Source organism: Alnus glutinosa, chromosome 4, assembly GCF_958979055.1.
Source record: "Alnus glutinosa chromosome 4, dhAlnGlut1.1, whole genome shotgun sequence".
Classification (NCBI taxonomy): Eukaryota; Viridiplantae; Streptophyta; class Magnoliopsida; order Fagales; family Betulaceae; genus Alnus; species Alnus glutinosa.
In genome coordinates this window covers 7717398-7739872 of record NC_084889.1, presented here as the reverse complement: position 1 = coordinate 7739872, position 22475 = coordinate 7717398, and the positions used below count along the sequence as shown (strand labels likewise).

Below are 22475 nucleotides of genomic sequence, written 5' to 3'. Positions count from 1 at the left end.
TTTTTATTTTTTTTTTTTTATAATGAATAATAATTATTTCAATCATTATTTCAAACTACTTTTCATTACACTAATTATTATACACAACTTTTCGTACCTCCAATAATTTCTTACCATGATTATCCGTGATCGCATGTATTTGATGTTTCAAGTTGATGTGGCCTATTGCTATTGAAGACCACAAATGACTAGGTTTAGATATCCTCTTTTATTAAACATGCATGGTCATTTACTTTAGTACAAAACTGTGATCTTACCCTCCATATATCATATAATTTAGTAGGATATATGCTAAGATAACTCCTACGACATCCCTACTTAGAACATTGCCAACTATTTTTTTCCTTTATTCTAAATATTAGAGGGAGGTACACAAATGCATTTTCCGAAGGTACAAAGTAGGAGGCCAAACGGACAAATAATCTGATTCAAGCACTCAATATTGCGCCTACACTGACTTCTTTGCACTGTTGCCCCTGCTTCAACTCCTGACGATAATACCACGCTTGGAAATGTTACACCTGCAACCATTATATGATTCGCAAACGACTACGTTTATATAAATGTTTATGTTTTATGAGAGAGAGAGAGAGAGAGAGAGAGAGAGAGAGAGAGAGAGATAGGGAGAGATCATACCTGGAATGTGGGAAAGGAAGAGGGAGAAGAGCACGAGTGCAAGGACGAGGGATCTCAACAATGCTGCCATGGCTGAAGCGGGGAGAGGTTGATTAACGGTGGAAAAAGAGGCGTTAAGTAAGAACAAAAGTGGCTTGTCTCTTAATCCCTCTCCAACATCTAACCTAAGTAGACATTTATAAAGATAAAAATGGGGTGTTAAGTGAGATACACAAGTAACCCAATTGCTTGATTTGTCGTCCTACATGGTAGAAGTGGCTTCCACATCATTATTGCCATTGCTACTTCTACAAGTTTGTGAAACTTACTAAGCTATATATCTAGTGTCTTATTTGGGAAAAATGCTTTAGAAGTTCATGAGGTTTGATTTTTTATTAAATCATTTCTTAAGGTCTAAATTTTATCTAATTATTATCAAATAGATCCTTCTTATCACTTTCCTTTAAAGGCAACATGTGTCAAAAACTCCAAATTAAGCAAGAGTAATGCTACATTTAACACCCATTTATCATACACGTCATACTGGTTAATATAATGTGTTTTAAGTTGCTTATACCAAAAATTTTTATGTGGGAAACACTGGCATTGCCTCAATTCAATCCCTATGGTTCATTCAACTCCCTTCTAAATGATATTTATTTGCTTAAAAATTATAATTAAGTGATTTTTTTTTTTTTTAATAAGAATAATGAGTGCACCTAGTTTTTCTGTCACCACATAATTCCCTAATAATATTGCACTTGAAAAAGGACGAAAATAAAGGAAAAGAGAGAACAAATCTTAAGTCAAGAAGCTTTTAAAAAATGCGGGGCCAAATGGCCTTTTTACAAGTGAATTAGAAGCAAATAATGCTCTCTCGTCTCCTATCTACCTTTATTAAGGAGACATCAACTCATCTATTAACTCCAACAATATTCTATCAAGCGTAATTAGATTTATCAGAACCTCAATTCATCAGAAGGCACATTCCATGATCTTTGGAGTTGAAAACGTAATAATATTTTGTTATTGCTTCTGTTCATTTCAAATTCTTTGAAGGGCTAAGCAAGTTCATTTATTATGCTTGTAAGACCTGAAATGGAGCCACGGTAAAGAAAGATGATGATAGTCAATATTAATAAGGAAAAAAAAAAATGTTTCAAGGATTAAAGAGCTTTCTGAAGGGCCCATCTTTTCGATCTTTTGCAGCTTCAGTTAAAGCAAGGAACCTCTTGAACCCTGTCGTAGCTGCACCTCTTCCAAGAGCAGCTGCTCTGGTTAGCACATCCTCTCGGGAAGCAATTAGTCCTAATGAAGCCATATTCGGTATCGCAGGAGCCGCGGGGGCAGTAGGGGTAGCCGGGACAACCGATGCCACGATAGATGGTTGCGTGATCCCTGGCCCACGTTTGACGAAGTCATCTAATATACTTTGCTGATCAGCTTTTTTAAGGCCCTGCACATGCCATGCAAAAATTAACCTACCGTTCTCAAAGTCTAACAGTTTAATATAATTCCACCATCAAACCAAATACTTCTATCCATCTAATGGACCATCATGATCCGACAAAGCAAAAATTTAAAATTTAAATAAACTGTTAAAAAAAACTAAGGAAGCACTAGTAAATAATAAAGTTGATTAATTACCAAGTAAACCAACGGTATGTGGAAAACATGAATTGCAGCTGTTATCATAGCATATGAAAAGCAGTTTGGTAACAATTGAGTCGATGAAAGATGGATTAGGCAAAGATTTCCCATATAAGACATACACAGTCATCTGCATCCTCCTTTCCTCATAACCATCTATATCCGTATGAGAAAGTCAAACCAAAGGGAAAAAAAAAAAAAAAAAAAAAAAAAAAACTTAAAGAGAAAAAGACAATCTGTAAGTGGAAATCACTTCTTTTTTAATGCTTGTATTGGTAACATTTGGACATTTTACAGCCCCTTGTATCATTTTTATTCAGCTAGTCTGTAACTACGTACATCCAAATATTGAGATTACAAGCTAGAGGTCTAGGTTATTTTGCATGTAATAAGGCCAGGGAAACTTAGAAACCACCATGAAGTAGAAGCCGTGATTATGCAGAATGTGTATCAACTGGTCTTAAAATACTGCTTTACAGAATATGAGATGCATCTGATTTGATTTGACGTAGTAGACACAATCTTTACAGAATTGGATTTCCAAGCAGTGAACAGAGAAAAGCCAAACATAACTATTAAACATTTTCTTTAAAAAAAAAAAAAACCCATAAGTACTCGATAGACAAAAAGATATAAAGAACCCTATTTATACCCTTTTCAATCCCAAAAAGACTTTAAGAAGACATCTCGTGGCTTTTGAAGAAAAAATTCTAATATATCTTCTCGGGGAATTTTTGTTTACAAAGTAGACAGTACCCTATGAATGTCATGCAAATATGCAATGCTATCAGTGATATTTATCATTTTTTTTAAAAAAAAAATTAATCAATAAATGCTACAGTAGTGACACGCAAAAACTTAAGATTTCAAAATAGTAAACTGCAGCTAAACCTAATAATAAGTAAGATGGGAAACAAAGCACTTCCCTAAAGTTCAAAGCAGATGTTCTTTCATGCGAAACATAAGATGCCCATGATTCAAGCATAATCCACAATTAATTTATTCAATTCTTTAGTAGAAGTCGGTGAAAAAAAAAATTTCAATACCAATTTAAACTATTGAACAAATCCATGTTGTGCAATTCTGTTGGGGAGCTTTAATGAATGTTTCATGGGCACCCCTCTCTGCAGTGGCAAATGCTAGACGTTTTGCGGTTAGTGAAAGCTAAGAAAATGACCCAACACATGAAACTTTGGCACCATATCCAACTTGATGAGGAAAGTTAAAAAAATAGAGAAGGTTAACATCACACAGCCTTGACCTATATCCATCCATTTTTTTCGGGCTTGACACTAGGTGAGAGTCTACAATCATGCAGTAACCAGTGTATGACTAAACCATATATAGAACAACTAGAATTGACTCTACCTTAAGCTCCAGAATACGCTGAAACTCCATCGGTGTTCCCTCTGGTAGCAATGCTCGATAGGTATCCGCCACGGAATCAAATGGGGACAGTATAACCTGAATAATGAATATACACACTTGTATAAGAAAATAAAACTAAACTTGTCACAGAGCAAATGTACAGATTATATGATCACAAACCTTCAAAAGTGCTTCAGCTTTGCTCATTTCACGGCTCACAAATTTTGAATAGTTAGCAGCACCAGAAGTCTGTTCAAAAAGGAAGACATAATAAAATGTGTGAGAGGCTTGTTTTACATAACAGGAGACCAAAATTAAGCACCTGCAAACAATCATACATAGTTAAAGAAATTATGGCAAACACATGCAATACTGTGATGTTTATCTTAGGGCTGTTCAAATACCTGCCAACCCGGCTTTCTGACCCGTATCCAATCCAATCCTTTGGCTTCAACTGGGGTCAGAAGTGAATTGTAATAATATCCAACAAAAGTCAGGTTGGAAGTTGGAAAAAAAGGGGTTCGAATTCCAACCCACCTGACCTGACCACTATATATATACACCCCCCCTTTGTGTAACCCAAGCCCCACCCCCACCCCCACCCCCCCCCCCCCCCCCCCCCCCCCCCTCCCTCCCTCCCTCTGAGAGTCTAGCGGCCAAATGTGGCTGTGCAGTGGCTGCTAGACCTCTAGCCCCCAACAACTTTGGAGCCAACATCGGCAGGGTCAGGTCAGCTTAGAAAAGGGGGGGTGCAGGTTGGCATCCAAAGTCAGAACTGGCCATTCCGACCCCGATCGGGCTGGTGCCCAGCCATAGTTTATCTAGTAACTGAAGCTTATTGTTTTAAATGGTTTATAGATGGCAGGAGATGCATATTTTTCTTGTCTGCACATATAACTAATTCATAAATTCTAAATGATGGTACGTCTAGATATCACGCAACAAATATCAAGCCAGCTGTCCCAGGTCAGCAACACATATGCTTGCTCACTGTTCCACTCATTATTGAACCTTTCCAACTATTTACTCCTGGACCTTACACTGAGTGCACAGAATTTTCAAAATGAGAGCTACAACACTTAGCTTCCAATGTTCAAAAACAGGCCAACCTAGCAACAAGGTAGAGTTCAGCTTCTCAAATTATCTGGATTAGCATTTGTTGTCCACAAAAGTGGATTGTTGAAATTGATATAATAGAAGCAAACCTAAATCGGAATATCAGTTAGGTTTAAGAAATGCCGTCGGAGTTTTAAATCGATTAAACATTCTTCACTCCAAAAAAGTGAACATATACAAATACAGTGTTTGTTTGGGAAAAGAAAAGAGAAGGTCGAGCGCAACAAACATGAACTTTCTCATCAAGAATGATTTTCCATATTTATCATACCCAAACCAACAGCCACCCAATCACATTTGACTCCAGAAAGAGGAATCAATGAAAGTTAACATGCATTTCTTTAAAAGAAGTAACTCACTTGTCGACCAAGTGAAGGAATGTCCAGAAGAATCGTCTTTACTGCTTGAGTGTCCAATAACATCTGTAGAAGCATCAAACCATTTATTTAAACCTAAATTTACATGAATCAACCACAACGATTACATTCAAGAAAGAATAAATTTTTTAAAACAGTGATCTATTTGGTAATCACATGTATGAATGGCATGGGTACGAACATTTGACAAAAGCAACATTCAGCTTGCCCACTCACTTGTGTTTCTACACTGTTCATCAATGTGCATGGTTATGTACACAATTTTCCAAGAAATTTTTATTTATTTTTTTAAAAAAAGTGTGTTGTCTTCTTTTGAAATTAGGCCTAAGCCTGACAACATTAAATGCAAGGCATTTATACCAAAATGTTCAGCCATATATTGTAAGCAGTTTTTTTATTTTTTATTTTTATTTAAAAAAAAAATGCAAAAGAAAAGGAAAATACCTGTTAAGATTATACAAGAAGAAATAAAATGTTCAATTTTAACAGTTTAAAAGTTGTTTAGATCAAAGATAGAAGGGACATTCTATCTCACTGATTTGTTGAACTCCAAATTTAAAAACAGTGACAAAGAACGTCAAGAAAACTAAAGTCTACGCAAGCAGCTCCAAATTATTTTAAAAATAGCCAATTTAAATGTGCAATATACTCTATTTTCTAGGCATAGTGCATAAGGCCCAAATTCGAGAAATAATGCAAACTCAATGTGCACGTATGCAACTTATTAGCACTATATATATGAGCATGATGCAAACCTCAGAATTCAAGATTTAAGGGGGATCCTTTGATAAATATCCAACAAGCCAAAAGATATAAACCTCAGTTGCCTCTTACATAAGGTTACACTTATTTAAGCAATTCTTTTTTCTGCCATCACCACTCATCTAAAAGGGAATAAAATAAATTATGAAAATGGTCTATACTTGTTGGGCTCCAGTTTCTGATATGTGCTTGCATTTGAAAATGTTCGCATAAAAGCGGGGACCAAGAGAAGATGCAAGCTGCATAACATAAGAGAGAGATTAGGATATTTAGCCGAATGTAACTTGAAAAGAATGTTATAATGTACGTCATTAACTAGTTTGGCACAATCTTCAGAAGTCAACTCAAAGTCGCATGGATGAGGATGCCTAAAGACTATGAGATATGTTATTTGCACTACTCTTACACAACAATGCTGATGTGTCTAGTATTTTTTTTTAAATAAAATAAAATAAAAATAAAAATGCTGGACATATCAACATTGTTGTGCAAATTGTTGTGTAGCTAACATATCTCAAAGACTACAGAGGCATGATATTCGAATAGACTACAACCAAAAATATTTAATTGAGCAAAGAATGATGTGGCGTGGGCCATTGAAGTTGGTTGTGAAAAAGCTTTTTATTGTATTAATGAACATATTGCATAAGGTATCAATAATTGAAAAAAAATATCCAAACAAATGATAAATCCATATGCATGATTCTTGAACCTCACTAGACCAAGATCCATGTTGAGAAGCAAAACCTAAGGTATCACGGTCCTCTCTATAATCACCTTGTCCAAGAAGAATTGGAAGTAAACGGGTGAAAGAAGTCTTCCAAGTACAGGAATGCTACTAGCAAGGATCATATTTACGCCATTAACATACCTGCAAGGAGGATGTGGTAAACAGTGAAAGTTGTGTTAGGCACTTGAGCTTGAGGTTCAAAATTTCAAATTTCTTTGCTTACTCTGATTGGTCACCGACACTTTCAAGGGTACCCCATGGAACACGTGTCATTGCAGCCATTTCAGCATCAAATTTACTTTCCAGGCCATGCACTAGGGTTACCAATGCTTTTGTTATAACCGCTGAAAATTCATCCTGCAAAATAGCATTACTTCTCTAAAAATGAAGAGAAGAATAGTCATGGCATGTTTTATTTATGAGATAGTCAGTACCTGCACTTCTGACATATCCACTCCATCCACTAATTGAGTGTCGATTATTTTAGATACACTTTCCGCCAATTCACCAGACTGTCAAAAAGTAAATCCCGAGTTTCTAAGACTGTATATCAGTATTCATTATAGGCTAAAAATTTATATGATAGTAATATATGGAACAAGTTACAATTAACAAGCACCATGTTCCAGCCATGTGTTGTCCTAACTCTTGTAGGATTATGTCATATCATACACATTCCCTGTATACATGTTTGCAATTCACAAGCTACAACTCCCATGCTTTAAATTTAAAGGGCTAAAAGAGGATCTTTACATGGATTTAAAAACTTGCAGTTATAACCAATTTACATTGTGTGGACAAGAGAGATAATTGAACTATAGGTTAGTCTAAATAGATATCAATAACATATAAGTAGTGTTAGCTCAGAAAATGGTCTTAGGGTAATGCTTTATGAACCTTGAAGGCTTTAACTAACAGTTACAACAAATAACTTTTCAAAAATAGAATAACTGGATAAGCAAGCAAGTTCGTCCATATAACTGTTTAAGCTACTTCAGAGGCTCTCAATTTAAAAGCAAAGATCAACATCACATTATCTCTTTATTTAAACCCTATGAGCCCCTCTTGTCTTGTCTTCTAAAATGCAGGCATGCATAATTCAAGCTGACATTCAACAGCCAACAACAAATGCCATGAGTCCAGAAACTAACTGACCGTTTTATGACAATATTCAGCTGAATTCACAATATAACACATCACCCTTTCATCCCTGTCAGAGGTCTGCTCAAAATAGTCACATGGCAAGCCAAAATTAGTATCTGGTAGAGAATAAACACTGCTCAAATCAATCATGCAAATAAAATGGTCTACTAATACCTTTATCTGTCCATCCATACCCGTGGCGGCTGCAACTATTCCAGTTCCACCCCTAGGTAGTCTTGCAAAAAGTTTTGTTGCATATGCTTTGAGAATTCTTTGAAACACCTAAGAAAAGGGGCTCAAAAGTTATTTCTATTAAAACCACATCCATGAACCCTACACATGCACCCTCTTCTTGCCCTCACTCTATTCCACATCCCTACCCTAAGGGAATCATAAAGAGCACATATTTGTTGATATTCAAATACTTAACATACATAGCAAAAGCTAAATAATTGACTCACACTGACCACATTTAAATATATATATAAAAAAATACATATAATGATGTTTAAAATCATTGCAGTAGAGTACATACCAGAAAGGGAGATAAAAAAAATGAATTTCAAGAATGCACCTTGAACAAATTAAATAATGTCTGGTTCTTTGTTAGAGCACTGCATCTCTTTAAGCTCCTCTTGATTATTAGAAACAACTAGAAAACACAACAAAGGTAAATTAAAACAATGCAAGACAAAGGCAAAATTGATTTGGTAAAAAAGAACTACTATAGGTGCATCCCAAACAAAAGGCATGAAATAATCTTAGCTATTGAGTCTACAGATTATCTTGACAAAATACAAGGACCCATTTAAAAGCTTTAAAATCCTTAATTAGCAACCCATTAGTGTTCCGATCCAATAATATGTCCATCACCATAAAGCCTTTATATTGCAGTTATTTACCATATATAATTACCACTGAGAAACACCCAGCATTTTCCTTTTGATAAGTAACAAAAAAATAATAAAAGAATAATGAGACCAGGTCAAGTACACGGGCATTGAGCTCTCCTAAATATTAGGATGTAGATTAAAATAAAGAAGTCCTAGGAAAATTACAATGAAGGCCGCCTAGAACACCTGTCCAATCATATTTGGAAGGCGTGTTTTTCATGTTTTGTTAGGGAATTAATACTTCTTCAAAAACATTTGTCCAAATCATGCAAGGTAACAAGGATCTTAACATTGAAACATTTGCAGATCTCTTTGTATATTGTTTTCTCTGTTTAATGAATTCATTACTTAATAAAAAAAGACAGCAATTATAGTTTATCAGGCTTTCAGCAGACCACAGATTTTCCAAGGAGAAAACATCCAATAGTGATCCAAATCTGGACAGATTCCATATTTCTAATAATAACAGAAAAATGTCTACTTACTCACCTGCATGCTACTTGATAAAACATTATTCTGACTTCCCTCCTCTATATCCCACGTCTCCTCCTATTAAGTAAGAAAAATAAAACACAAAATAAGTAAAAGGGAATCATAGAATGTGGTGAAAAAATAATATGATCGAAGTACCTGAACAAGTTTCTCCAGATTCTCCATCAATGTCTTCTCTTCCAGTTCTACATACACTATCAAGTGAGGTTCAAAGCAAGATGATATGATTCCACGGAAGTTGAACTGCCAAATCAAAGAGTACAGACAATTCTCAGCAGCTATATTTATCTGCACTAGCTAAAAGCCAGAAAGAAGTCTACAACTATAATCTCGATAAGTATTCCCTCATAAAAAGACCTACAAGAATATCCTAGACAAGAATAGCAGGGTTACAGTAGAAAATTCAGGAAAAGACCCACCCTAGATTAATCTCACTTACATGACATGACACATCAAAGCACTTGGAGTGTATTTTAGTAAATCTTGTATTTTAGAGCTTCCATTGGAAAAGTAAATAGGGAATAATTACTGCAGCTTTGTAACTGGAATGACTAAAACAACTAAATATCATTATGCGGCAGAGACTTCAAATAGAAGTAGGTTGATTAGAACCTATCAGTAATGAAATCAACTTTTTCTGTAAAAGCCCCCAATAATTTCCAGCTTCCAAGGCAATGAGAAAAATCATGCAGATGGAGACATACAAAAGAAGTGAAAACACAATATACAAGCATTCATGCCTGCTGCGGCATGTACATTTTGGGGATCTTACATATGTCCCAGCTCTACAGCGCTGTTTATACAATCAATAAATTATATACATGAACAACCATAAACAGATAATATACCCCAGCTCCAGGCACTGACAAATCTTTCTTTCCATCCTTTTCCTGTCAAAGAAAGAACAAAAGAAACAATGGGTGACAATATTCTAACTGCGTTCTTGCTTTTTCTTACACAAACTTTACTAAAAATAGTGAGCAATTTATAAGCGTACTTCAGTTCCAGTTCCTTGATGTGCAGCAAACTTCCTTTCATACTTCTTTCGAATATCTAAAACACTTTGACTAGTATTTTCGCCCCTGCCTATTTCCTCAATCTCGTTACCTATCTCCATGCTTCGCGCGCCTCCACCAAATTTCTCAGCCAATTCATCCTCAAATTCTAGAGTTCGTTGTAGTGCCTAAAAATAGACTCCAAGCATGGAAAACATTAATGAAAGAAAGAAGCAGGCATAAAGAAATTAAATTGATCATGAGACAGGATGCAGCATCCCAATTACAACGAACATTTCATGTAATATTGACCATCATAGCAATCATTTTAAACAAAACTGATGGAGAAAAACCTTGGTTTCCTAGACACTATGCCCTAATCTTGCAAGGAAGGTGGTGAGTTGAAAAGGAGTTAGACAGACGAGGAAGGAGAAAGAACCTGATTTGGGTATGATTTTGATAGAAGAAATAATTAGAAAGTAGTAATGCAGGGTTTTCAGCAAGAAAGTTAATGCCTACGTCCCAAATTGTTTGTTCACAATTCATTTTGGGATGCCTTAAAATATTTTCCACTTTGAACCACAACTTTATAACTTTCCTTACTCTTTACTTTATTTGGATATCAAATTAAGAAGGGTAATTTTGAAAATTGTCAACTCTTTTCTTCTGAGCAAAATTATCAGCTTCTTGTTTCAAAGTAAATGTGCCAAACGATATTCTTTTAAAATGTTAGATTTTCTGAGGTAGACAAACAATTTGGAATGGACGGGGTAAAATTTTAGCAAAAAGTGAAGAAAGTATAAGTTTTGAAGATGAAGAAATTAAAAAATGATGAACAAAGGGCGATTGGGGGGGAGGGGATGCTCAGAAGTTTGCAAATCTTTAAGCATCAAATTCAATTCATTTGTAACACCGCCAAAGCAAAAGTTAAAAACTTTTTATGTAAAAAGTGTTTCTTAGAGTACTACTCAAAAGTTACTAGGTTGCAGCAGCTTAATAGCTGCTTGCTTCCTATTAAAGGTATCCATCCCAGACAACTTCAGCAAAAAAAAAAAAATCCTAAAGCACCTAAAAAACACAAAACACTTCTCAAAACAATTTTCTAAGCACAAAAAGTTTTTTAGAAAATTTTTGACAAAAAAGGTGCTTAACTTATTATTTTTGACAAAAATGTTTTCTAGCATGTGTGTTAGATCTAAATTATTATTTAAAAAAATTAAAAAATTAAAAAACTGAAAAGAAAAAAGAGTGGTCATGTGGATATCCTCAGTGGAGGAGAGGGGTGGCAGCGAGGCCACCCCTCTCCTCGATTGAGGGTAGCCACACGGCCACTCTTTTTTTTTTTTTAATTTTTTTATTCTTTTAAGAAGTCATCTCTACATTTGATTGTGTTTTCTTAAAATAAGTAAGAATAACCCACAAAAAACATTGTCTCAAATATGGAGTTCACCAAAAAACATTTCTCACCTTTATGTCACATCAAAACACTTATTCAAACCAAAAACAAAACACTTACCCAAATACACTAACAAACATACCCAAAATATTTTCTTCACTAGTAGTCTAAACCGGGCAATTGAGCATTTGAGCTAGTTGCTGATAGACTCATAGAAATTTTTGCCAGTCATTGTGACTGGTTGACCAAGTTGAAACTATGGATGGCTGTTAAAAATTGATAAGGTTCATAGCACAAGAATCCATTTGTAATATTTCTTGAGTTTTAAGAAAAAGTCTTTCCTTCCAAAAGGGGAACTTTCCTCTCTCCAACCCAGCTTATGAATATTACATCAAAAACTTATAAACCAAAAGTTGGCTCACGCAGCCCACATCAAGGGAAATACAAAAGTTCTTGGCAATAAAGAACTTCCTGAAGTGCCTTAGTGGTCTGGGCCAAGTTAGTTGAAATATCACTTCTACTAAGTAAAACAAACTCATTGAATTGAACTGAACTAAAGACAATACAACCTACACCATATAATTTTAGTGCCTGTTTGGTTTGGATTTAGCACAAGATGCACAAGATGTGCTTGGTTAGTCTAATGACATTATAAGATTCAAATCATTTAAGTTGGAAAGTCAATAAACTCCCATTCATGTGGAGTAATTGATTATTCAATAAATCAAAAATACCTTGAAAAATTCAAACCAAACAGGCTGTCATAATGAGATGATTTAGGTCCATGATTAAAATTTGGATAAAGACAAGCTCACCAACAATAAAGCCCCAACATCTGGTTTTTCTTTCAGATTATCCAGGATCTCCTCGAGCTGTTTCCTGGAAACACAAGACCACATATCACAATCTCAGGTTCTATAAAATATTATCCAATAGTAGAATTCTTATCCGACCAATCTTAGCAGCATGAAAGCAAGGATTAAATCTTATCTTCACCCCTTCTCTACTTTTCCCAGAATACTAAGCAAACTAAATGTGAAGAAAAAAAAAATTAGAAAAGGACAATGAAATCCAGAAAGATGCAGACTGCATTATAATGACATGACACCGACACCGTACTGCTTTGACTATGTGGAGGTTGGCTCCTTTGTGTTTAATGTGGTGTATTTGGAAAGAGCGGAACACATGAAGCTTTAAAAATCGTAAGACTGTGACATTAGAGTTGAAGAAGATGATGTTCCAATCCCTTTATACTTGGGTGGTAGCATGAAAAAGTTTGTCTGTTGTTTGTTTTTCTGAGTTTTTGGAGTTGTGTTCTTTTTGTATTCTTTAGGGGTTATCTTTGTATACTTCATATGTATTAGGATTGCGTCCATTTGGGCTTTTTAATGAATTTGCATTACTTTTTCTAAAAAAAGAAAGATGAAAAATAAGTAATGACTTGTTATATCAAGAAAGCCTGGATTGCGTCCCTTTGGGCTTTTTAATGAATTTGCATTACTTAACAAAAAAAAAGAGGATGACAAAAAAGCTCATAAGTAATGACTTGTTATATCAAGAAAACATTTAGGCTCTGTTTCTTAATGTGTTTTTTGTTTGTGTTCTCATGTAAGTGAAAACTGTTTTTGAGTTCTTAGAGCATCTCTAGTGAGTTCTCCATTTCAAAATTTTCACCAAAATTTGGTGAAAAACTAAAAAAAGCCAACTTTAACAAACTCTCTATAATTTCTCTATTTTAGCTCTTGTCAGAATTTCACCCCAAATTTGGCTCACAAATTTCATGAACTATTGAATATTTTATCATTTTTCATTTCGTTTTCCGCCTTTATCAGTTCTTCACTTTTCTCTCCAGTTCACTTCCTTCCCCTCTCCTGATTCTTCTCAATGACGCTACAACACGCTAACCCTCCAGCTTCGCTTATAAGTCACCCAACAAGCATACTGCCGAACAAGAGATTTTAGCTGTCAGGTTGTAGTCTTGTAGAGGGTTTTGCAGGTGAAGCAGAAGAGAGGGAAAAAGTTTCTTTTGTAATCAATAATGGCCGATGAAAATTACAACGAGTTGGACATGGGGTTCTCTCTCTCTCTCTCTCTCTCTCTCTCTCTCTCTATACGTATATATGTATGCGGAAAATTTGTATTGTTTTGAAAAGAGTGAGGTTTTTTTTGCAGTTGATTCGTATTTCTGTAAGCTTCGTTTGGTTTCTGACCAAAGATGGGATAGAAAAGGGAACCGAAATCCCAATTCTTCGTTTTCTTATTGTTTTGCATTTGAGAAAACAAATGCCTCCACTAAAACAGAACCTAAAACAATTATTTTCAAAATTAATAAACAATAAGTATCTCTAAGCTCTCTCTCTCTCTCTCTCTCTAATTTTTTGTGGGTTTTCTGTGGGAATTCCTGATTTTTCCGTTTTTAGTTTCTCGTTTTATTATTATTACTGAGAGAGAGCTCTAATTCATGGTGTAATACATTCTGGTTGAATAATAGGTTGATTATGGGTCTTTCTCGGCTGTTTCCAAAGTGCTTTGACGGAAATTGTCTAATCAGGGGAGCATGAAATATTAGATTTCTTTTTTGACTAGAGACAAGCGAAACTAGTAGCTAAATTTCAAGGGGAGTATTTAGGTACAGTTCAATTCATGATCGTTTGTGATTATTTTGATAGTTTTTAGCTGAAGTATGGCTTGGAGTTCGCCAATTTGGGTTTTTTTTTTTTTCTTTATTTATTTATTTATTTATTTTAATTGAAGGAAATATTTATGGTACATGCTTGAGTTGTTAGATTTATTTTGTGAATACCCTTTTTCTGGATAAAGTTCATTTTACTCATTTGGAGCAACTTTTCATGGTAGTTAAAGTAGTTAAAGTGGTTGCTTTCAAAATCAATAAAAAATAATATGATTAAAATAGAGAAATATTTAAAGAGTTTGATGTAGGAAGCTTTTTAAAAGTGATAGATAAAATAACAAAAGTAGATTGTTTAGCTAAAATTTGGAGAGCTCGCTAGGGATGCTCTTAGGAATGTTTTGGGCCCGTTTGGTAAAATTTTGAAAACTGTTTTGGATTTTGACAAGAGTAATGGTACACACACTCCCACTTTCCTAGACCCTTAGGTGGCTTTTAAAACCATCATTGGATTTGTGATAGATCTTTAATCCAATGGTGGTTTTAAAAGCCACCCAAGGGAAAAGGTAAAAGTTGAGAATTGATTTGGTGAGGGCCACATCGAGAAAAGTTGAAAATTCGTTTTGTTAAATTTTGGAAGTGTTTTGTAAAAATTTAAAATTGAGAAATATTATTATTAAATAAATATTTTTTTTCCTAAGTAATTAAATAAATAAATGAAAAAACATTAAAAGAAAATTTTAAAAATGTTGCACCACGGTGGAAGTGCCACAACCGTGGTGGTGATCTGGTGGCAACTTCAGGGCCACCACATGACCCTTTTTTAAATTTGAACTTTTTTTTTTTTTTTTTTTTTTTTTTTAATTATTTCTTTAAAAATGTTGTGTTTTATTTCTTTGAGTAATGTTTTGGGTTTTGAGAAGAGTTTTGTAGTTTGTTTTGAAAACTGTGTTAGTGGTGGAGGCCACACCTGAAAATTTGTTTGGTAAAAGAGCTCTAGAGAAGTTTACCAAATCAAAAGTGTATGGGTGGTTTGCCATTTTAAGAAGAAAAAAGAAAAGACATTAAAAAATTTTTTTAGGGAAAAATACACATACTAGGCAATGTACGGTATCAATTTTATCCAATACCGTACCAGGCAATTTGCAATGTCCCCCCAAAATTTCAATTGTATCAATGTCCTCCCTTCCCCCCCCCCAAAAAAAAAAAAAAAAAAACCAGAAAATTGCAATGTACGGTGTACCCTTTTGTCTGACAAAATGACAACAATACCCCTAAAAACTCTCAAAAAGACAAACACCCTTATAAATTTGAAAAAACAAAAAAGCATGGTGGCTGTAGGTCTTGTGACCCATGATGGCCATGGGTGGGTCACCAGTTTTGGTTTTTATTATTATTTTTTTTAACAAAAATATGTTTTCTGAATTTTTTATAAGGTTATTTTTGACATTTTTGGGACAAAGGGAATACATTGCAATTTTATGGTAGTTTGGGGAAGACATTGCTTCAATTTAAAGTTTGGGAGGATATTGCAAATTGTCTGATAGTTTGAGGGGAGTATGTGTACTTTTTCCCAAAATTTTAACAAACGGAACCGTAGTTTTCTTCATACCAATATGTCAAAAGACTCGAAACTCCATATAAATAAGAGGTGAAAACACCCATGTTATATGTCTGAACATCAATTTTCCTTGGGTTTGTATTTTAAAATGTTCTCTTCCAAATATTAAACAAAAGTTTCTAACAAATTTGAAAAGGTTGTGGCTTCCATACTAAAATAGTAAAGATAATCTTCTTCTTCTTCTTTTTTTTTTTTTTTTTTTTTTTTTTTTTTTTTTTTGATAAGAAAAAATAGTGGCTTCCATACTAAAAAAAATAAATAGTGAAGATAATCAAAGACATATAGCCAACCAAGAAGCACACGACTCATGTTTGTTTAACAAAGATCAAGATTTGATGTCAAAGACAAGTTATAAAGATTTGTTTATCAAAGCATACCTCGTTTTCTTACAAAACTGGATGCATAGGCGATAAGGAACATGCCATGAAGGAGGAAAGATCTTCCAGATTTCTTCATTTGTTCTTATTCGACGCTTGATCCATGCATATCTCCTTTCAGTTTTATCCAACTTAGCCAATTCTAATGATATGACAAAAATAAAGTTCAAAGTAAAGGACATATGAAGTGATCTCCTGTATAAAGAAAGCATAATCATAACAAAGTAGGAAGTTAGACATACCCGCTCCTTCAAAAATTTGTTCATACGAAGTAAGTTCCCGGCTGCAAAAATTGTTTACTAACTCTTCCCTCACAGATGGCTCCAAAGCATCAACAACCAAGCAGGCATCAGATAAATGCTGTAGTAAATTAGTTTCTTCTGTCTCTTTTCCAGTACCTAAGCTGAGATAGAACAGGGAAAAACAGAAAGAAAAAAACTTAAGAAGTACAGAGAGCATATATTTTTTTGATAAGTATTAGGGTACTATAATAATACAGAGAGCATATATATAAAAATAAAAACTGATATTTAGTTTAGATGTATAAAAAGAAGCTGATTTCAAGAAACCACTTCAGAGGAAAAACTTGTTTAACAAGACTTAGTTGTCGATATCAATATTAAACTTCCACAAAAATTCTACTTCAACTGTGCATGGAGTTGATGATCCATTAACAATGCTTTCTTTATCAGCAACTTATATGTAAGAAGAATTTCAGAAGTGCCAAACAATAGATAATACTCTCTGTCTTAGCCTTTTTAATTACAGGTCTAAAAGAACGAAGCAAACTTTAAGAGGGAAAATCAGAGGTTTACAAAACATTAAAAAACCCTAAACAACACATGAAAGAAGAAGCTTTGGCGAGCTAATCTCAATGTCATCGGCAAAAAAAAGACAGCTCTCAGTTTCTCAAAGTCCAACGCCCGTCTTTTGAAAAGTAGATGAAGAATATTAAAAATGAAGAGGAATCTGAAGACCCAAAAAAATTAAATTGACGTCTGACTGTCACAAGTCTTAGCTAGAAACATATTAAGACAGCAAATTGGTAACCAGAAAAACAAAGAAAATTTGAGAATATCAAGAGAGGGAAAGAAATAAATAAGAGCATTACCATTTTAGTGCGTTATGTAAACTAGTTCTTAAATATGGCAGGAACCTTAGTGACAGCTTACCTGGAGAAATCAGAAAACACATGTGACTTAAGAATTTGTTTGATATTCTTAAACTTCTCCCTGAGTTCTGTGATCTTTGGAATATCCCTATAGGCTTCAAAGTGGCTACATAATTGGTTCACAGCCTGAAACACATCACAAAAAATATATATAAAAGAAGCTAACTTCATATGAATAATACTAATGGATTTCAGAAATGCAAAAGACATCGCTTTTTATCACAAATAAAAATCATGTTGTCTTTATCCCTTTTAACTAGACTACTTTGTTTGGCTACCACAAACTATGCCCGACACCATTAAATTAAACCCCATAAAAAAAATTAGTTCCATTAATAAAATTCCTATTGTACCAACCGTGATCCATTTCTAATCCTTTACCACATAAAAACAAACCACTTATTCCTAATACGATGCTAAGATTCATATATCCTGAGACAGATCAGGAGAAAAGAAATCTGTCATGCATCATATATAGTCTGTTACAGATTGATGACAAAACCAAAAGATCGCTACCCATAATTCCATTTCCAATTGTATAAAGGAAATCTAAAAGTGTTGGCATTCAAGAGCGGCAAAATACTTGTGCCACTATAGTAAAAATTAAGCTACAATAAACCAGGGAAAAGAGAAGAAGAAGAAAACAAAAATACCAAAGAGAACTATAAAAGGCAAGGGAACACTTGGTACACGACTGACTACATATGATCTACTAACAGATACGGTACCTCTAGCTGTGCAGCTGCCTCCTTATATTGTCGTTTTGAAGCCAAAATTTGAAGCTGCTCAACAGCAGAGACTGTCATAGCATGGAAAAGGGTGTTAAAGTAAGAATTTACATATCAAGCTCACCACCATAAGTACCCCAAATCCGTGATAAATAGATAAGCTGATTTTATGTACATTAAAATGTTAGATTTCAATGCTACTTTATATATATATATATATATATAATCTGACTTCCTTGGGTTGGAAGGGAGGTATTTCTGACTTCCGAACGGAAGAAGAGTCGGAAGGGAGGTATAACCCTGACAACAACAGCTTTGGTCGGTAGTCAGTCAGGTAGATTGATAGAGCAGAAAGAGATTTAGAACTTCAGCAAGCACAGTGAGCTTTAGAACAAAAAAAATCAACAAAAAAGAAAGGAGAGCAAACAAGCACAGATTTGTCGATCTGTGTTGATTTCTCATTCTAAATCAAGCACAGATCGACAGATCTGTGTTGACCTCTAACATCGTATGAGCTTTAACCAAAACTACAAAGAGAGAAAATGAGAAAATGAGAGCAGTGTGGTGGCAGAGACCGTGACAGTGAGACAAAGTTGAGGAGGAGCGCTTTTTTTGGTCTGTGAAGTGAGGCCTGAGGGTGAGGAAGGAGAGGGCGGCCATGGCCTAGGGTTAGAAGACGAATTAAAAACTAAAAAATACGTATACATGCCAAGGGTTACAAGCTACATAAGATTGTTGTTAAGTGAGGGAGAGAATATTTTATTGGAAGTGCTTAAGATCATAACAATAGATTTTTTAACTTTTATTCCTAACAATAGATTTTTTCTGTCAGTTTTTGATTGATAGAGATTTTAATCTATTCCATTTTGAAGAATCTTATATATCTCATTCAAGTCCAACAAAAATCCAATCCATAATCTTTCAATCTGACAACCTTATTGAGGAAAAACTATAAAAAACCTCAAGAAAACTCCTTCTGCAAACATAGAAGGATAACAGAGACAAACCTAGCATGGTAAGACGATGAAGAGCTGTAATTGTAGTTGTTACATGCTTCTTTGCAAAGTCCAACTTTTTAATGTCGCGGCATATTTCCTGAACCATCATTTCACTTTGCTCAGCTTTGCTTTTTATTTCTCGGATCTTATACATGAGTTCCTGCTTGACAAGAAATAAAACAAATATCCAGAAAATGAAAACATAGACAACCCCAAACAAAGACAAGAAATGCTAATACAGCATTAAGATGTTTAATCATGTGAGTAAAGCAAAATGCTTAAGGTGGACCAAAAAAAATCCTTGTAACCAATTTGATGATAATATGAATAGATGTTTAAATCTTCAGACCTCCACAGCACGCGTAGCAGCAGCAAGATCCTCCTTGGCTTTGGTTCCGGAATTACTCTGAAGTCACAGAAGCAGAGCTATCAAAAAACTAAAGCTAATGATATAAATCATACTTTTCAAATGCATGACAGTGTTACCATTAGAGTGGTTGCAAGTGAATTTGCCCTACTTTTTTTCTTTTTTTTCTTTTTCATAAGTGAATTTCATTGCCCTACTGATAGCAATGCGTGAATGATTTTGCAAATTCCCCCACTATAACTTACTTGTTCAGAAGTTGTGGATTTTATAGAAAAGTAAGTGGCATCCAAAGCCACTATAACTTACTTGTTCAGAAGTTGTGGATTTTATAGAAAAGTAAGTGGCATCCAAAGCCTCAGCTCACCATATTACAAATGGGAAAGCCACAAAGACTAATCCAGTCTAAAAACTATTGAGAATTGAGATGAAGACATCAAAAGAATAGCCAAAGATCATGACCTGTTGACGAACAGCTGCTAGTATTCCAGCATCCACACGACGAATCTCACTGTGTATCTTTTGCATGAGTGGCTCAACACCAGATAAAGATGCCTCTGAATATTCACCATATTTCATAATGTCAACACGATAATAGGCATCAAATAAGAACATATAATAAGTAGAAAGGACGTAATGAAGTTCAGGAATGCAATGAGTCCAAAAAAACAAGAATACTTGAGATATGCAAACTTAATTAGTAACAATGATCAACTCCTACAGAGTTGGTAGTTGCAGGATGATACCTGGGCCTAGATCATTTTTTGAGGATCATACTTACATTTACATTCGGTAAATTATATAATTTTGGAGATTTCTTTCTCAGATTCATGTGAAGGTCAGTTACTAAGCGTCCGTTTTTAAAACGTGCAGTTTGAAAATAGTGATTTCAAAATGTATTTGATAAAACACAACACAGTTAAGCGTTTAGTAAAATCACGGTTCGACCACCATTGCCAAACCGCTATTTTTTTTAAAACACACTCCCAAACACCGAATCCAAACGGAATGCTTTCAGAAATTTTGTTTTAAAAAAAAACACTTTTAACCTGCTTTGCACAGGGGCCAAACGCACCCTAATTATATGTATGCAACTGATCCGTGTATAAGTAGCTCTCACATTTTGGCTAGCCTATGCTACATTCTGCAATCTGAATACATCCTCTTTTCCGATACGCACTAGTATATATGCATAACCTAACTTGAGGAACAAACAAAATTAACAGAAATATAGTGAATGAAAGAGCAAACCTGTAGGGAACATCTGGTTGATGTACTCCAAAGCGCTTGACTTGTCCATCTTTGATGGCAAAAAGAAGTGAGAAAAAATGCTCTTCTATTTCCTAAACTGTGATTTAAACGAGAACAAAAAAGGTAGCCGCCTACGGCCTACTTAAAGAGCACGGAAACGTTTCAACCAAAAGAACTTCTTGCGCAATTCCTGCGTGTCTGTTTTTATATCCACAATTTGTGTCTTGATTTTCATTTCAAATTGTTCTCTGGATTTCTTATCAATATGGGGTGATCGCAGCACGGTATATAAGACTCGTTTTTCAGGCAATCCAATCTTCCGCCCCAAAAACTGCTTTCCAAAAGATAATGGGCGATCAAAAGATCTAATCACTAAGCGTATCTTGGCGGTCGTCATCAAATGAAAGCAGCAGAGTGCCTTTGGAGACAGGATATACCATGGAAATAAGAAAATTTTTGAAAACCACTATCAATTAGCACAATTCAAAACGCACAAATCAGGACCATCTCTGGATTTGCCCGTGCATTAACAATAAATGGCAGCACCTTCAATACCCATTATCAGTAATGGCCGTCATCGAACAAGACACCGAAGATCTAGCCGGAGATTCAGGAGGAGTGTCGTGCCGGAAGTAGTTTGTGTAAAGAGCTGAAGAGTAATGTCGGTAAAGAAGATAGATTTAAGGAGTTTAGTGTGTGGTGGAGCGTCGATTACAGAAGAGAAGGGAAAAAGAAGGAAGATTGATGAAGGTTGAAGCGGCTAGGGTTTCTGGAGAAGGTAGCAGAGGTGAACGAAGGCTCACAGGTTGTCAGATCTAAAGGGAGCTTTAAATCGAGTAATTGGCACGGTTTATTTTGATCTCTCACGTTCAACGAAAATGAAATACATAATATTATCTTTTTCTTTCTTCTTTTTTTTTTTTTTTTTTTTTTTTTTTTTTATTTTTTTTAAATAAAATAAAATTAAATGATATCATGTGATTATATATATATATATATATACACACACACATAAAAAATGTTCTATAATCTTAAAGGATGAAATTAACTTTACCATTCTTAATTCTCAATATTTTCTTTGGAGGGTGACCATCTCGAATTCAGACAATTTTCTTTTTTTAATTATAGTTCGCATCCAATCATTAGATTATCCATAACCATGTATCCATCTAATTTCATTATTTTTTGTAACGGTGCAATTAATGGGTTGTATGGGCTTGAGTTTAGTAATTAGTAGCAAAATCCATTTTGATTGTTAGAGTTATTAGCTTAGGGATTATGTGTATATAGGGCCCATAAGTATGATTGGAGAGTTATCTGATTAGTGAAGAGTTAATTAGAGGTTGAACATCTTGAATCGCTCTAGGAGGTTTTAGCTCCTCGAATTTCCAAATTCAATACAGATTTATTGTCCTTCCATTTCTTTCATCAATTCATCATATTCTCTATTTTCATTCATCCATTCCATAATTCAACCCTAGAATTCATAAACTGATTTCGGAGATGTTACAATTTTCTTGCAATTCCATTACAAATTACATCCAGCTTTGTCATGCATTTTGTGTACTATGGTATGCGTTTTAAAAGCTATATTAATTTTGGAGGGACTAAGAGGAAGACAAAAAGTCTTCCTTTTAGCATTACTTATAGTGGAGTACTACTTTGATTATAATTGGATAACAAGGCGCAAAAAAAGGTTGTTTCAGCACATGGTTATCACAACTAAACATATTTACCATTTTTACTTGGGAAAAAAGAACCAGCAGCGAAGCTTATTTCCTACCTTATAGGAATCAAGA

The 22475-nt window shown here is 34.6% G+C and overlaps 1 protein-coding gene and 1 long non-coding RNA gene across 2 annotated transcripts; both read right to left on the bottom strand.

Annotated features, from left to right (window-relative positions):
- Positions 1-318: 318 nt before the first annotated feature.
- On the bottom strand, positions 319-770 carry LOC133865390 (uncharacterized). The gene is made up of 2 exons (XR_009899709.1): positions 637-770; positions 319-521 (listed from the first exon to the last, which is right to left on the bottom strand). It is a non-coding gene; the product is annotated as an uncharacterized LOC133865390 (long non-coding RNA).
- A 642-nt stretch (positions 771-1412) lies between these two features.
- Positions 1413-21534, bottom strand: LOC133865733 (vacuolar protein sorting-associated protein 53 A). Its single transcript, XM_062302188.1, has 24 exons — positions 20677-21534; positions 19888-19982; positions 19411-19467; positions 19071-19221; positions 18064-18134; positions 17337-17461; positions 16407-16567; positions 16165-16306; positions 12353-12416; positions 10144-10329; positions 9995-10036; positions 9285-9389; positions 9144-9203; positions 8336-8413; positions 7936-8043; positions 7774-7839; positions 7053-7130; positions 6842-6975; positions 6666-6759; positions 6050-6127; positions 5109-5171; positions 3814-3882; positions 3634-3729; positions 1413-2071 (listed from the first exon to the last, which is right to left on the bottom strand). Exons 1-24 carry the CDS (start codon positions 20723-20725, stop codon positions 1775-1777), a joined length of 2469 nt encoding a protein of 822 aa, XP_062158172.1. The 5' UTR covers positions 20726-21534; the 3' UTR covers positions 1413-1774.
- Positions 21535-22475: the final 941 nt, after the last annotated feature.

Coding starts and splice junctions, on each gene's coding strand:
- LOC133865733 (XM_062302188.1), bottom strand. CDS start 20,725: ATGGACAAGTCAAGCGCTTTGGAGTACATCAACCAGATGTTCCCTACA. Junction 19,222..19,410: donor CTGCTACGCGTGCTGTGGAG/GTCTGAAGATTT, acceptor CTTGTCAAGCAG/GAACTCATGTATAAGATCCG. Junction 9,390..9,994: donor TGTCAGTGCCTGGAGCTGGG/GTATATTATCTG, acceptor TTGATTTGGCAG/TTCAACTTCCGTGGAATCAT.